General features: G+C 49.1%; 1 protein-coding gene across 5 annotated transcripts in view; it reads right to left on the bottom strand.

Moving 5' to 3' along the window:
* Arhgef3 (Rho guanine nucleotide exchange factor 3) overlaps positions 1-14,286 on the bottom strand; it is a 273,494-nt gene that overhangs the window by 154,943 nt on the left and 104,265 nt on the right. For 3 of the 5 annotated variants that reach the window (XR_005877905.1, XR_005877906.1, XM_005077678.4), the window contains exon 1: positions 6,193-6,321. The exons of the other annotated variants lie outside the window; for them this stretch is intronic. Coding sequence is in view for 1 of the 3 variants with exons in the window: in XM_005077678.4 (XP_005077735.1) it covers positions 6,193-6,243 (51 nt within the window). In the remaining 2 variants the exon portion in view is untranslated. Of the gene's footprint in view, positions 1-6,192; positions 6,322-14,286 lie in introns of those variants that run through there. 5 annotated transcript variants of the gene reach the window in all.

Raw genomic sequence — 14,286 nt, 5'->3', positions numbered from 1 at the left:
CCGCAGCTTGGGCCTGTGACTTGCTCTGGCCAAGGGAGTGAGGACGGAGGGGACAATTCCAGGGTTACACATCGTGGTGGCCAGTTTTAACCCTTGACTTGCCACAATCCAGAGTAACCTGAGAAGGGAGTCTCAGTGAAGGACTGTCCAGATCTGGTTGACCTGCCGCATGTCTATGGAGACCGTCTGGATCACGCTTACAGGTGGGAAGACCCAGCCCACTGTGGGCGGCACTATCCTCTAGGCTTGGGTTCCAGGACTGGATTAAAAAGCAGGAAGTCAGGTGAATGCATGCACGTGGGCATTCTCTCTGTGTCTCTGACTGCGGATGTGACTAGTTGTTTCAAGTCCCTGCCGCCTTGATTTCCCTGCAGTGGTGGACCGTAGCCTGAATGACAAGCAAAAATGAACCCTCTCAGGGCTGGAGAGATGGCTCAGGGGTTAAGAGCACTGGCTGCTCTTCCAGAGGTCCTGAGTTCAATTCCCAGCAACCACATGGTGGCTCACAACCATCTGTAGTGAGATCTGGTGCCCTCTTCTGGCCTGCAGGCATACATGCAGGCAGAACACTGTATACAAAATAAATAAATTTTGTATTTGTTATACAAAATAAATAAATATATCTTTAAAAAAAATGAACCCTCTCTCCCCGTGTTGTTTTCATTGGGGTTATTTTGTCACAGAAACCGGAAAGGACACCAGGATATACCCTAGAAGACATGGTGCATCTCTGCTCGCTCCTCTGGACAAGAGAAGAAGCCACATATGAGCCCTCACGGAGCACACTCCTCCTCACGGAGCACACTCCTCCTCACGGAGCACACTCCTAGGCAACCTGCCTGTCAGGAGGAGAATGAAGTTTTGTGTGTCTGCCTCAGAGTTTGGGGATGGCTGTTGCTCAGCATAAACTGAGTGGGGCAGCCCCGTCACTCTGACAGTGGCCCTGACTCCTCCACGTCTCACAAAGGTTGGGATTCTAAACTGGGCCATGCTGTGGCTTCATTGTCACTTCCTCTTCGGGCTGGTAGCGGGTCATGCAAAGAAGACAGCAGGGGCCACAGAGAATCACATTTCATCTGAACGCCCGGTCAACTTACTTTTGTTGTTGTTGTTAAAGATTTATTTCTTATGTATGCATTGTTCTGTATGTTCTGCGTGTATCTCTGCAGGCCAGAAGAGGGCACCAGTTCTCATTATAGATGATTATAAGCCACCATGTGGTTGCTGGGAATTGAACTCAGGACCTCTGGAAGAGCAGCCAGTGCCCTTAACCTCTGAGCCATCTCTCCAGCCGCCCCCCCCTTATTAGTTCTTAAAAAATAATACAAAAAAATTATGTATACATGTGTGTTGCCTACTGTAGTGTCTGTGGAGCCTAGAAAAGTGTTGTTACAGATGGCTGTGAGCACCGTGTGGGTGTGTGACCGGGTCTTCTGGAAGAGCAGCCAGAACTATTAATGGTTGAGCCAACCCTGCAGCTCCCAGGGGCCGGATCCTTAAAAGCTGCGTTTCTACTGCCTTGAGCGGAGAGGTGGGAGCCAGGAAAGTCAGCAACACTCAGTGTTAACTGCAGAGCCTGAAACTTGATCACTCCCAAGCTCCTGACTCCCCACCTTGTGCTCTGCCCTGCTACCACAGAAGGAATGAGAGAAGGAACGAGACAGGTGGGGCCTGGGGGGGGAAAGGGGGCTGGGGTGAGCACCGACAAGATTGGCAGGAAAGAGATGGGAAAACGAGCTAGACAGCTTGCTGAGGCAGGCCCACTGGGGAGGCAGAGAAGCCAGAGCACGGACGGAGTCCTTTAGAAATCAGGATGGAAATCAGGATGGACAGAGTGAGGGACGGCAGCCAAAGCCTGCTTCCTGAGCAGAGCCGCCCACCCCGCCGGCACCGCAAACCTGTTTCCCTAAACGACATCCATACCATCTATATTTAGGTCCCAGAGCCACCCATTGTTTCTGTCCCAGGAGGCAGTGGCGGTCACCACCCTGACTTTGTCCCTTGTGAGTCACATGCTTGAGTGTTCCACGGGGAAGGCTCCCTCAGCGCTTCCCCTCCCGTGGCTCCAGCATCCAGTCCTGGGAGGGCTGGAAGAGGGGTTTTAAAAGAAGCCCTTGTGTGGAATACACTGCCTTGCTCCCTCCGCGACATCAAAAAGCCAAGATCACATTCACCTCAGGGCTTAGGGCCTCTAGAGCCCTGCTGCCGCCAAGTCCTTGACTACCAAGGCTTCCTTTCTCTGGCTCTATCGCTTCTCGGCCTTCAGCAAAGAGGAAACCACTTGCTTCTCTGGTAGCCACCACACACGCTCAAGTCAGGACAACACACGGGACCTGGTGACGGCTGTTGAGTGCTGGCCTCGCGTGGCACCACCATGAGCTACTTCGGTTGTTTCTCAGGACAGCCCAAGGAGCTGGGCAGTGCTGTTTCCCTTTCACAGCAGAGAACTTCTGGTCAGGTCAGGGAGGCATCATGGCACACCTTCGGCCGCGCATTAGCAAGGCAAAGCTGGGACTCCCGCCCGCACCTGTCAGACGGCTCCAGAGCCCCTGCCCCGAACCTTCCCACCCCACTGGCTCTCCGCGGACTCAGAACTGCCTTGACCAGGTCTAAGGCCAACTGGCGAGCTCTTGAAAGGGTCCGGGAAGCAGTGTCAAAGGGTTTTTCTCCCTCCCACAACTTCTCCACAGCCTTTTCAGGAGACTCTCGGAGATAAGAAATCAAGTGTTTCCAAGACCAGTCAGCTAGCCTATCACAATTCGATCACTTGTGAACTGAGACAGACATAAAAGCCAGTGTTTGCTTTGATGAGACACATCTGCGTGCCTCAGACTCATATCAGAGCTGGAGTGAGTTTGGAGACAATGGCATTTGAGAGGTAGGGAAACTAAGGACCAGAGAAAGCGACTTGTCATGAGCGTTCTTACTCATGTAACTGAGCCACAGCAAACCACCAAAATGAACAAGTTGACAAATCACTGGAGAGCCAGCCCTTCAGACACTATACATGGTAGGGGACCTGCACAGGGCCCCAGCTTTAAAGTCACCACATCCTGCCTAATGGCTAAGGATGTCATTTCTGCATCTGAAACCTGACCCACTCACCCACTAACAGACTTTGGAAAAATTAACTTCCCTAAACCTCAGTTTTCCCCATCTGGAAAATGGAAATGAAGGAGCCAATCCCTGTAGCACTATAGTAATATAATTGTTAATATTTATGTGAGATAATATTAAATGTCAATTTCCATGTCCCAAAGGCACAAAAATTGTTCTTTGGTAAGCAAACAAATAGCTGGGGGAAAGAGTGAAATTACTCAAATCACAGGACAGGATTAAAAAGAAGGTTTGCACAGAATCAGTAGAATTAAAAAAGAAACCATAAAATCGGAGAAAATATTAACATATCATATATATATACATACATGTAAATACGCACACACACGTATATATATCAAGGGATAAATATCCAGAATACAAGGAGAATCCATAAACTCATATATATCAAGGGATAAATATCCAGAATTCATAAACTCAGCAACAAAAATCAAACAACGTGATGAAAAAGTGGGCTCAGGGCTTGAGATGTCTCTCCACAAATGTACTGATGGCCAACAATCGAAATGAGGGCATCTGCACCACCAGGACTGGATAAACACAAAAAGAAACACATAGCATAAAAACAGAACATAGCAAGTGTTGATAAGGATGTAGAGAAACTGGGGTTGTCGTGTGAGTCGGGCAAGACGGAGAACAGCACAGACGCTGTGGAAACTGGACAGTGGCTCCTGGAACATCCATATGACCCGGCAATTCTACTTTGGGGTGTAGACCCCCAGAAAGCGAAAGTAGGGTTTCCAAGACATGTTTGTACGCCTCCGTTTGCAACAGCACTGTTCACAATGTTAAAACATGTAAGCAGCCCAGGGCCGGTGAGGCATGGATGGGTGAGAAAATGTGGCACATACAGAAGACAACGCTATTCAGCCTCAAGGGAGAAAATTCTGAAACACGTTACATCATGGGTGAGCCCCGACAACGACGGTATGTGAAACAATCCAGTTACAGAAAGACAAATCCTGTTTGACTCAACTCACAAATGTTTAGAGCAGTCAAAATCAGAGAGCGATGGCTCGGGAGATAAAGTGCATGCTGTTCAAGTATGTGGGTCTGAGTTTGCATCCCCGTCACCCCCATGATGCTGGGCATGGTGGTACCCAGGCCTGTAATCATCACAGAGCTGGAAAGCCTGGGCTGGAGGATCCCTGAAGGATCCAGGCCTGTAATCATCATCACAGAGCTGGGAAAGCATGGGCTGGAGAATCCCTGGAGTTTGCTGGCAGTCAGTCTGCTCAGATTGGCCAACTACAGCTCAGCAAGAGACCACGTCTCAAAAGAGATAGTAGAGGACCAGTGAGAGGGAGGACCAGCGAGAGGGAGGACCAGTGAGAGGGAGGATCAGTGAGAGGGAGGACCAGTGAGAGGGAGGACCAGCGAGAGGGAGGACCAGTGAGAGGGAGGATCAGTGAGATCGCTCAGGGCACAGGTGCTTCAGTACAAGCCTGAGGACCTGAGTGTGATCCCCTGAGTCCACAAGAAGGTAGGAGAGAACAAACTCCATAGAGTTGTCCTCCAACTTCCACATGTGAGCTATACACGTATGTCCACACGCACACACGCACACCATGCATACACACACAATAATAGTGAACACAAATTTAAAAATTAATAAGCTGGTAATTGAGGAGGACACCTAATGTTGACTTCTGGTCTACACACACTCATATACACACATACATACGCTCACACACACATACATATTCATATTCGCACACACACACTCATATACACACATACATACGCTCACACAATACATATTCATATTTGCACACACAGTCATGTAAACACATACATATGCACACACTCACACACATACATACTCATACACACATACACATCCACACACATATACACACATTCACACACACACACTCATACACACACATTCACACATACATTCGCACTCGTACACAAGCACACAGGAGAGACAGGAAGTAGGATGGCAGGTACCATCTACGGGGAGGGGAGGGGTGGCAGACAGGAGTACTGTTCATAGACTCAGTTCTCCCTTCACAGGATGAGAGATCTGGATACGGATGGTAGCAATAGGCACACAGCATTGTAAATGTATTAAATATCACCGAACTTTACATACTTAACATGTTTACAGTGGCAAATCAAATGTTGCATGAATTTTACCACAATAAAACAATAAAAAAACCATGTGCCTGTTATAGTCTTGTATAGGAATCAGAATTGGAACCAGGATTGCAATAATTAGTCGAGGGATGTAATTCTGATGAGAGTAGAACAATTGATGGGATTTTCCTTTAAAAGGTAGTTCTGGCTTCTCTAAAACATTAACACATACCCCCAAACAAATAAAGAGTCAGGAGAGTAAGCTTTGGGACTCTGGACTCAGAAACAAACTGGTTCATTCCCAAACAACCTACGCCAAGTTCCAGCACACAGAGGGAGAACCTGGAGTTTCCACTGGTACCAGTCTGGTCTCATCTGTCCAGTGACGAGCACCCTCTAAATATGACAGTCACCTTAGGGAAACTTACAGAAGACTGGTTCCGAATATAGCGAGCTTCCAAACTGAGTTCAGCCACTCTAAACCCAAGGAAGAAAATGTAAGCTTGGAAGTCCACCCTGGGATGCAAACATCAGAGGGGAAGGTAGGTCCGTCCTTTTCTCTACATCTTTTTCTTCTTCCCATTAACTGATGTGGGTCTCTTGTAAAGAGATCAGAAATGCTGGCACGGTAGAGCAGAGGGTGATCACCCCTCCGCTTGCTGTCCTCCAATCACAGCTGCTGAAGAGGGGGTGACAGTGATTCCCGCTCCCTGAGGCTCACCACACTGCAAACACAGGTGGCAACCGCTGTCCTAACCACCCCACACAACTTCTCCCTACCAAACCTCGAGGCCCAAGACCTCCATCGTCCGGGGTCTTTGTGTTCCTTTGTGGTTGCTTGGCTTTTTAATTGCAGCTCACTGCACAACTTGGATCGTGGAAAGACTACTGCACCCTCCCACACCTCAGCTTCTGGTACCCTGTGGAGGCATGGGTGAGAGCTGGAGAGCGCCCACCCCAGCTCGGGGACAGTGGGGACAACGGGGAGCTTACCTGTGCACGGAGAAAGAAGCAGCACCACACCATGGGGCGCTCCGACCTCATCCACCCTGTCGCCCCGGCTGCTAACTGCAGCTGAGCCCCGGTGGACAGGACTCTCTGAGCTCTGTGAGCATGGTTTCCCTGAGGGAACTCCTCCCCGCCACTCGAGTTGCATGACAGGAAGTGACAGGGGCCATCCGTTATGAGTGTCAGGAGTTGAGAGCACCAGCCTAGGGCTCCCCGCCTCTGGCCGGTTTCCTTGTCTTTGCTGCTACAGCTGCGCTCTCTCTCTCTCTCTCTCTCTCTCTCTCTCTCTCTCTCTCTCTCTCTCTCTCTCTCTCTCTCTCTCTCTCTCGCCATCTTAGCTTTGACATTCAAAAGGCGCACCTATCTCCAGGGTCTGTTAGAAGCAAGCGTGCGGGATGTCCCAGCAGCCCTTGGGATGCGCTGCCTGCCATGTGGAGCTCTCTATATATGCAAGCACTGGAGTGAAATAGAGAGACAAAGTGGGATCACTAGGAGGGTTACCAGAAGGCCAGCTTTGGGTACAGACGATCAATGGTCCCCTTGAACCTCACGCCCTGTCTGAGACACAGAGCCACGATTTAAAAGTTAACCACACACCCATCCGCTGCTTTCTTTTTACTTGGTCAAATCTGGCATCTTCCCTCGAGTGCCTTTTGAAAGGAGCTGCTTCTGGAGGCCCTCCTTTTGGTGTTCTGTCTGGGACCACAGGGGCTTCCCGCTCTTCTCATGGTTATTATGGAGTTAACTCGGGGGCTGGCATGTCTCAGTTTATAAGCCAAAGGTCTCATTGGGATGCACACCCATCCTCTGCCTCTTGCAAAATCTAGACTCCCTTAGGTAAAATAACAGTATGGCTACAACCTACACGGTCCGGGAAAGCACAGCATGCCCACTATGTACGGTATTGTAGGCCTCAAGTCCAGGGAGCCCTTGCTCCAGTAGAGCTCTCCGTTATTTTTTAAGATTCCCCAAGAAGGCAGAATTTATTTGTAAAAATCTTTTTAAATGCAATATTTAGTTACAAAGATGGTTCAGGTGACTAGCATAGAGAGCTAGTTTATTTGGACAAGACCCTGATCTACCAGAAGGAGACACAGTCCAAGGCTTAACTTCAGGGATTATGAAAAGGTTAACTTTCATGCTGCCAGGAAAACGCAAGCGCACATGTACACACACACACACACACACACACACACACACACACACACACAAGAGGGAGCTCAGAATAAACTAAGTCCAAAAAAAGGAATTTCAATGGGGACAAAATTTGAGAAGAACTCTCAGAGCAGGGGGCACAGGTATCTAGGAAGGGTACTGGACAAAAACCAGGCCTCACTAGGGAATTGTGGAACCCCAAGATGCTTGGAAAATGAAATGAGCAAACACTTGGGCATGCCCAGAGCTCGCTTGGACAGGCTCTCCTCACACTTCAGGGAGGATGAGCAGGTGCACTCGCTTGAAGAGAGAAGGAAGTGAAATCACTGTTCAAGCGTTCCTGCCTAAAAGACAAGCACGAGTCCCCTCGGGGATGGCCCCCAGGAAATGCTCAGTGTCCACCAAATGTGGGTGCCAGATGGTCCTTGGGATTCTCCTTTCCCAAGCCCAGCGCCTCACTGAGGAGGACTTTTGCTTCAGACCCAGCAGGAAGAACCCCACATTTGTCCCTCAACAACCTTCTCGGGTGGCAACCCAGCTAAAGAACTAAAGGTAATCCCCACCCCTGAGAATTCCTGGAACATTCTTTAAGTCCAGCCCCGCCTCTCTAGAAGAGCTGTGGGCAAGCAGCTAAGAACTGCAACCCCCAAAGCCAGCCTTACCCTGGTGAACACCCAAGGGAGGTGTGAGCTAACCAGAGCACACTCTGGTCTGGTTCATTTCAGTGCCGGGGTGGCCCACTCCCATCCACTAACCCTAGGCTGACTCAAACTTCCAGCTACTGACACAACGGGGAAGAGGACCAGAGGCAGTGGGCTACGGCCGTTCATGGTGAACCTGACTAAGCCGGAGGGCAGGCAGAGGTGGAGGAGGAAGGAAGGAGGGAGAGGAGGAAGTATACGGATGCCCTGGCAGGGGCTGCAGCCTCCGAAAGGAAGGAAAGGCCGGCGCACGGCCGTTTCCTCTGCAGCTGCTCCCACCCTGACGGGACTAAGAACTCCGGTAGCAAAATGGGTCTGTGAAGACAAGACGGCACCCCAAGAAAGCCGGCTAAGAAGCGCCTGACCTGCAGCATTTCGTTGTGGGCAGCAGCGTGTGTGTGCTCATGGAGGGACTGGAGTTTTCGCTATTGGACTCTTGAGAGGCCAACACAGGCTCAAATACGCTCCTCAAGTAATATGGTCAAGCCATACAGAATAAAGCAGAGAGGGAAATGCTCTCCTTTGCCAGAGGTAATCTGGCTAAAACCAGAGGGAGACTTGGAGTCATAAACACTAATGCCTTCAGGCTAGGGTAGAGATAAAGCACCTGAAGACAGAGGCCACTGGGCACCAGACCCCACTGGGGAAGTTTGCCTTTTATTCAGTTCCTGCTCTGGGAACTGCCAGCCCCCGGTGATCAGACATCCCTGCTTTCTTTTTAAACGCCCAAATTCCAGGGCTCTTGTTGAAAAGACAGACAGACAGACAGACACCTCTAGAGTTTTAAGTTCTTTTAAGTCTCCATCCTTGAACCCACATGACGACCAGGGGTCACACAACACAGTGCTGGCTGGGTCTGACCCAGGGGCCATCTATTTGGGACACATGGTGGCAATTCTGGCTTTTCCCCGGTACTGAGACACACCTGAGCTTCTGGGGGCAGCAAGGTCTTTTCTGCCACCCACGTCTTTTCTAAGAACAGGGCGACAACATTGTCGAACGGCACAGGCCTTTTATTTGACACCCAGGGTATCTTCCACATCATAATGCATTTTCAGCATCTCACCGGACTGCTGCCCAGCTCACCCAGCCCCCAGCAGGCTTGAAGTGTGACTTTACAGTTGTCCAGTCTCACGGTTGCCAATGCTGGGCACTTAGCTCATGATCCAGGGCATTGGTGGAAGATATGAACCATGACCATTGTGATGTTACACTGTGACGCCCAATTGTTGATTTTTTTGTTTTTTGTTTTGTTTTTGAGACAGGGTTTCTCTGTGTAGCTCTGTAGACCAGGTTGGCTTAGAACTCACAGAGATCTACCTGCTTCTGCCTCCCCAGTGCTGGGATCAAAGGCGTGTGCTACCACCGCCCGGCCCAATTGTTGGCTTTTTAACACCAACCCTTACTGTGTACTTTTTGTTTGTCTGATCCTCACAGCTCCGTTTAAGGAGGCCTTAATTTCATTATGATATTTTAGCTTGAAGTTACTGTTGTCGTTTAAGAAACAAAACACAAAATGCGGAGCTTCCCTCCAGCACAGGGCCTAGGTGGCAGAGATCAGCCATGGGAAGCCTTTAGAGCTCCTGCAGCATGCACACACACGTGCGCGCACACACACACACACACACACACACACACACACCTCCTGGAAAGAAAGTCCACCTTTAGAGATGCTCAAGGTAAATCTTACATAAATTAGAGAGAAATTTAAAACAAATAAATAAATAAAACCATCAAGTTGTGGAGGTACGCGTTCTCACGGTTTGGTGTGCTTTTTCACCTTGGGGTGCTGCTGAGTCATTCGTTTCCACGTGGGAAACCTACCACAAGGCACTTTCGGTAGACACCTGCGGCTGTTCCCACAGCTAGTGAAAAACCAGACTTCTGGCTGACACTGCCGCCACACCACCTCTTGGTGTCCTGGGAACCAGGGCTGCTCTCCTTGTGCTGCTGCTATTCCACGCAGCTGACAGCATCTCCCGGTGAGAAGTTCCGCGCAGTTTCCTCCACAGGTGCCATAACCATAAAATATTCCCTGGGGTTGTGAGAATTTCATTGGGTTTCAGCAAAATTCTCTTTACCAAACGTGAGCAAACGGACTGGCCAGGCGACTTATTGGCTAAGAAACACTTGCTGCCAAAGCCTGGTGACCCAAGTTTGGTACCCAGAATCTAAGTTTAAAACAGCCAGATGTGGCAACACACATCCGCAATCCTAGCACTCCCACTGAGAGACGGGACGTGGGGACAGGAGAACTGCCCAGAAACTTGGGGTCAAGCAGCCTGGAGTACGCAGTGCAGGAGAGACAGACATTGTGTGTGCACGCACACAGTGATAAGTAGTAAATAAACAACAACAAAAAAAGGTAAGCAAATAGTAGGTGTTGTGACATCTGCCTGCTAACCCAGAATCCTGGGGAGGAAGTAAGAGGATCTTGAGTTGAAGGACAAGCTGGTCTCCAGAACGAGACTGATGGAGAGGAAGAGCAGGAAGGGGGGAGGTGGGAGGGGTGATGGACAAGAGGGAGGGAGGTGACAAGAAAATTAGCCAATTATGGTGACTCTTCTTCCCATGTGAGATTCTGAAATCTCTCTTTTAATTGTGCGTGAAACACCGAACACACCATAAAAGCTGAAGCTTTAGAAGGGAGCCTTAAAACTGTGGCCATTATGTACGCCTGGCACCTGAAGTTATCATAACTCTGATTACTGAATCGTAAAGGGGGACGTAATCTCAGTAGAAATGGGATGCCAATGGTGACCAAAATTTAAAACCATTACCCATCAGTTTAACCAACAATCCAACACCAGAAAAGTATTGCACAGACCTTAGGTTTCTGAGATTGTTGTCAGTTTTTTTTTTTTTTCTGCTATGGTTAGAGGGAGGAACCGTAGGTCTCTGTGGTGATGTCATATTGGCAGAGAGTCATCACACACAGCGAATCGGTGAGGATGTCAAGCCTGGGTGCTTACTTGGGGTGAAATCCCCTCATTGGATGTCTGTTGCTACTCTTTACTGTTTCTACTCTTCACGGTTGTAAACAGAACCTGGACGGCTGCTCTGCCTGCTTTACTGCTGGTTCTGAGCGGGTGTGTGTGTGTGTGTGTGTGTGTGTGTGTGTGTGTGTGTGTGTGTGTGTGTGTGTAGGTCTCCAGATGCCACCACAAGTCAGGACCAACGGGACACAGCTGATTCAACTCAAGACATTCAGACCAAGCCCTGTTCAGTGCCCCAGCCCAACAAGATTACAAAAAGATGAAAAGAATTTGGGAAGAGACCTGGCTACCCAAGGTCAAGAACAATAACAACAACAAAAAGTCTTCGTCTATGATTTCAGCCCAAGAACTAAAAATAAATAGTGCTTTGGTGTGGAGTCCTTACAGATGCCAACCCATCTACTCTTCTGGGCTTATCTTGCCAGTTTTGCTGTGAGCAGTTATTTGTGTACAGTATTTTTTCTCTCTCTCTAAACAAATCGGAGCCTTTATAACCAAATTCCTCACATTATTTGGCAACCAGTACTGTTATGGCTTGAGTCTGAAATAGCCCCCAGAGGCTCTTGGTTTGAGCATCCATCCATTTTTGGGAAGTTGTAGAACCTAAACCAAGGAAACGGACCACTAGGGGCAGGGTGGGTCTTCGGCTATCTCAGCCAGTCCTCCCCTCCAAGCAGCCTCTAACATGTGTGCTCCCCCCCACCCCCCGGCCCCGCCATGGACTCAATGATTGTCCTGCACCTTCCTGGAACCCTCTGAAACAGTAAACCAAGACCTAAATCTTCCCTTCCTTAGGTTGTGTCTGTCCGACGTCATCCCAGCAACACAACACTAATACAGATGTAGAGCTAACCACTCCACCAAGTGAAGAAAGGAAGGCTGTCTTCCAGGGAGGGCCGAGTCACTGTCACACAGGCACTGGCAGGTGTGCAGTTCTTGCAAGCATGAGCAGCCTCAAGAATGGCCGTGGAGCACGTTGGAGCACCCGCTTCATGCAGCTCTTCCCAGGGACTGTCAAGTCCTCTTGGTTAGCCAGCCAGTCAAAAGCGGAAACCCTTGTGGGTTACAGACCTCTGCCCGGTTCTTTGGAAGAGACAAGGCTTTACACAAATGATGAGCTGATCGCTGTCAGCCAGGCAACTTCCTAACTTGGAAATGAGATTGGCTGTTTGTCGTTATCCTACCCAATGCAGTTACAGTAGAAAAGTCTGAATGTGTGTGGGGGGGAGCGGGATGGTGTCTTTGAAGTTTGCATTGAATAACCAGGAGGATTTCAAGAAGTGATTTGCTTATGGCAGAAAAACAACTCTACCCTTTAATTTTCTGGGTTAAGACAAGTAACGAAAGCAAAAATCATTTTTATTACAAAGTTTCCCCTCTGTTTTCTCAGTTCTATTTAAATGATTGACATTTCTCTGTATTTGTTTTGTGTGCCTTGGCCCACATAAGGCAGTCAGTCCTGTCCTTCCCCATGTGGGCTCTGGGTATGGAACCCCGGAAGTCAGGCGCCTTTACCTGCTAAGCCCTCTTCTCAGCCCTTCCCTCTGTATTGTAACTCTGACTGCAACTGCCTGGCAGGGCTAAGAGTACAACATGAAGATGAGTCTGGAGGCCATGCGATACTTGGGGGAGCTGGTGAGTCTGGAGGCCATGCGATACTTGGGGGAGCTGGTGAGTCTTTCCACTCCCTTCACCCTGAGTTTCCTCGTGTGCAAAGCACATACACCGATGCCGTCATTCCTCAACGACTTGTAGAAAGGGCCACGGGATACTAACTGACCTGTGTGCAGAGAAAGGCACGGCAAAAGCAGGGGCACCACAGGTCATCACACTCCAGTTTCGTATAGGTTGACGTTTTCCTGTTACATTTTTTAAAAGCAATTTCTTTTTTTGTTTCTTTTTTTTTTTTTTCAGAGACAGGATTTCTCTGTGTAGCAGCCCTGGTCATCCTGGAACTTACTGTGTAGACCAGGCTGGCCTCGAGCTCACTGAGATCCACTTGCCTCTGCCTCCTGAGAGCTGGGACTAAATGTGTGTGCCACCAAAGCTCAGCTAAAGAAATTTCTTTATTTATTTTCAAAGAGAAGAAATTTAGATTTTTTATCATTTATTTCTATTTGCTCTGAGTTTGTTTGTTTGTGATGGGGTCTAATAAGACAGCCCAGGATGGCTTTAGAACATGCAATCCTCCAGCCTCCTGAGTGCCTGTATTTATTTTTTAATGGTGTCTCTAACATTAATGTGTCCATCTGAAAAGTTCCACAAAAATGCCCTTAAGTAAATATCAAGATATTAAGAAGCACTCTGTCCCCAAGAATCAGAGCACTCGCTTGGCTGTACAACAGTAAAATACTTTTCTTCCCTTAAAAAAAGTTTTACTTTTTCACCCCCTTAAATCAAAATCATAAAGGAATCACCAAAACACTGGAAAACGGCAAACCAATGGGATGCTGGGGAAAGGCTCCGGCTCCTACCCAAGGGATAAGGAAGTTCTGACTGGCAGTGCCCTGCCTGCTCCCATCCAGGCCTCTCCCAGGACACTGTACCTTTAAGAGAGACTTCCTGGTGAGGCAGAGATTTCCGAATGCAGCTTCCTGGAGACCACATACATAAACACTAAACTCTGCCCAAGAACTGCAGAGAGACAATACAGCCCATGCGACTCTAACAAGAACCAATTATGAGGGCTGACAATAGCCAGGGCATTTCCAGCAGGAATGCAGATCTATGATAAACATAGGGGAAACGCGTTACCCCTACACCTGCACAAACACAGCTCCTGGCCTCTCATCATCCCAGAGAGACATAGTGGTCTCCAAATTCAGGCCTGTTTTTAAAATTACCATTGGTCAGGAAGAAAACAATCAAGAGACGTTATTCTCAGAGCACCGCCACCCACTCGGTGCACACGGAAGAGGCCACAGGCTGGACCCCCAAGGCCTGAGACATCTCTAACAACCCAGGGTGTGTGTGTGTGTGTGTGTGTGTGTGTGTGTGTGTGTGTGTGTGTGTGTGTGTGTGTGTGTGTGCCCTATAGCTGAACTCCCTGCCTGGGCCTGGGGAGTCCCGTGCTTAGAAACCAGAGTGCAAGAACAGCGCCCACTCACTTGCCAGCCTTCCTTGAAGCCAGAGTACCAGAGGGCTAGCCTAGGTCAGCTGGGGGCTGGGCAGCCAGGACCCCGCAGAACTGGCACTGTGTGGGGTAATGGGGACATCATGGGGGGGGC

This window comes from Mesocricetus auratus, unplaced genomic scaffold (assembly GCF_017639785.1).
Source record: "Mesocricetus auratus isolate SY011 unplaced genomic scaffold, BCM_Maur_2.0 Super-Scaffold_100006, whole genome shotgun sequence".
Lineage (NCBI taxonomy): Eukaryota > Metazoa > Chordata > Mammalia > Rodentia > Cricetidae > Mesocricetus > Mesocricetus auratus.
This window is presented reverse-complemented; position numbering and strand designations above follow the sequence as displayed.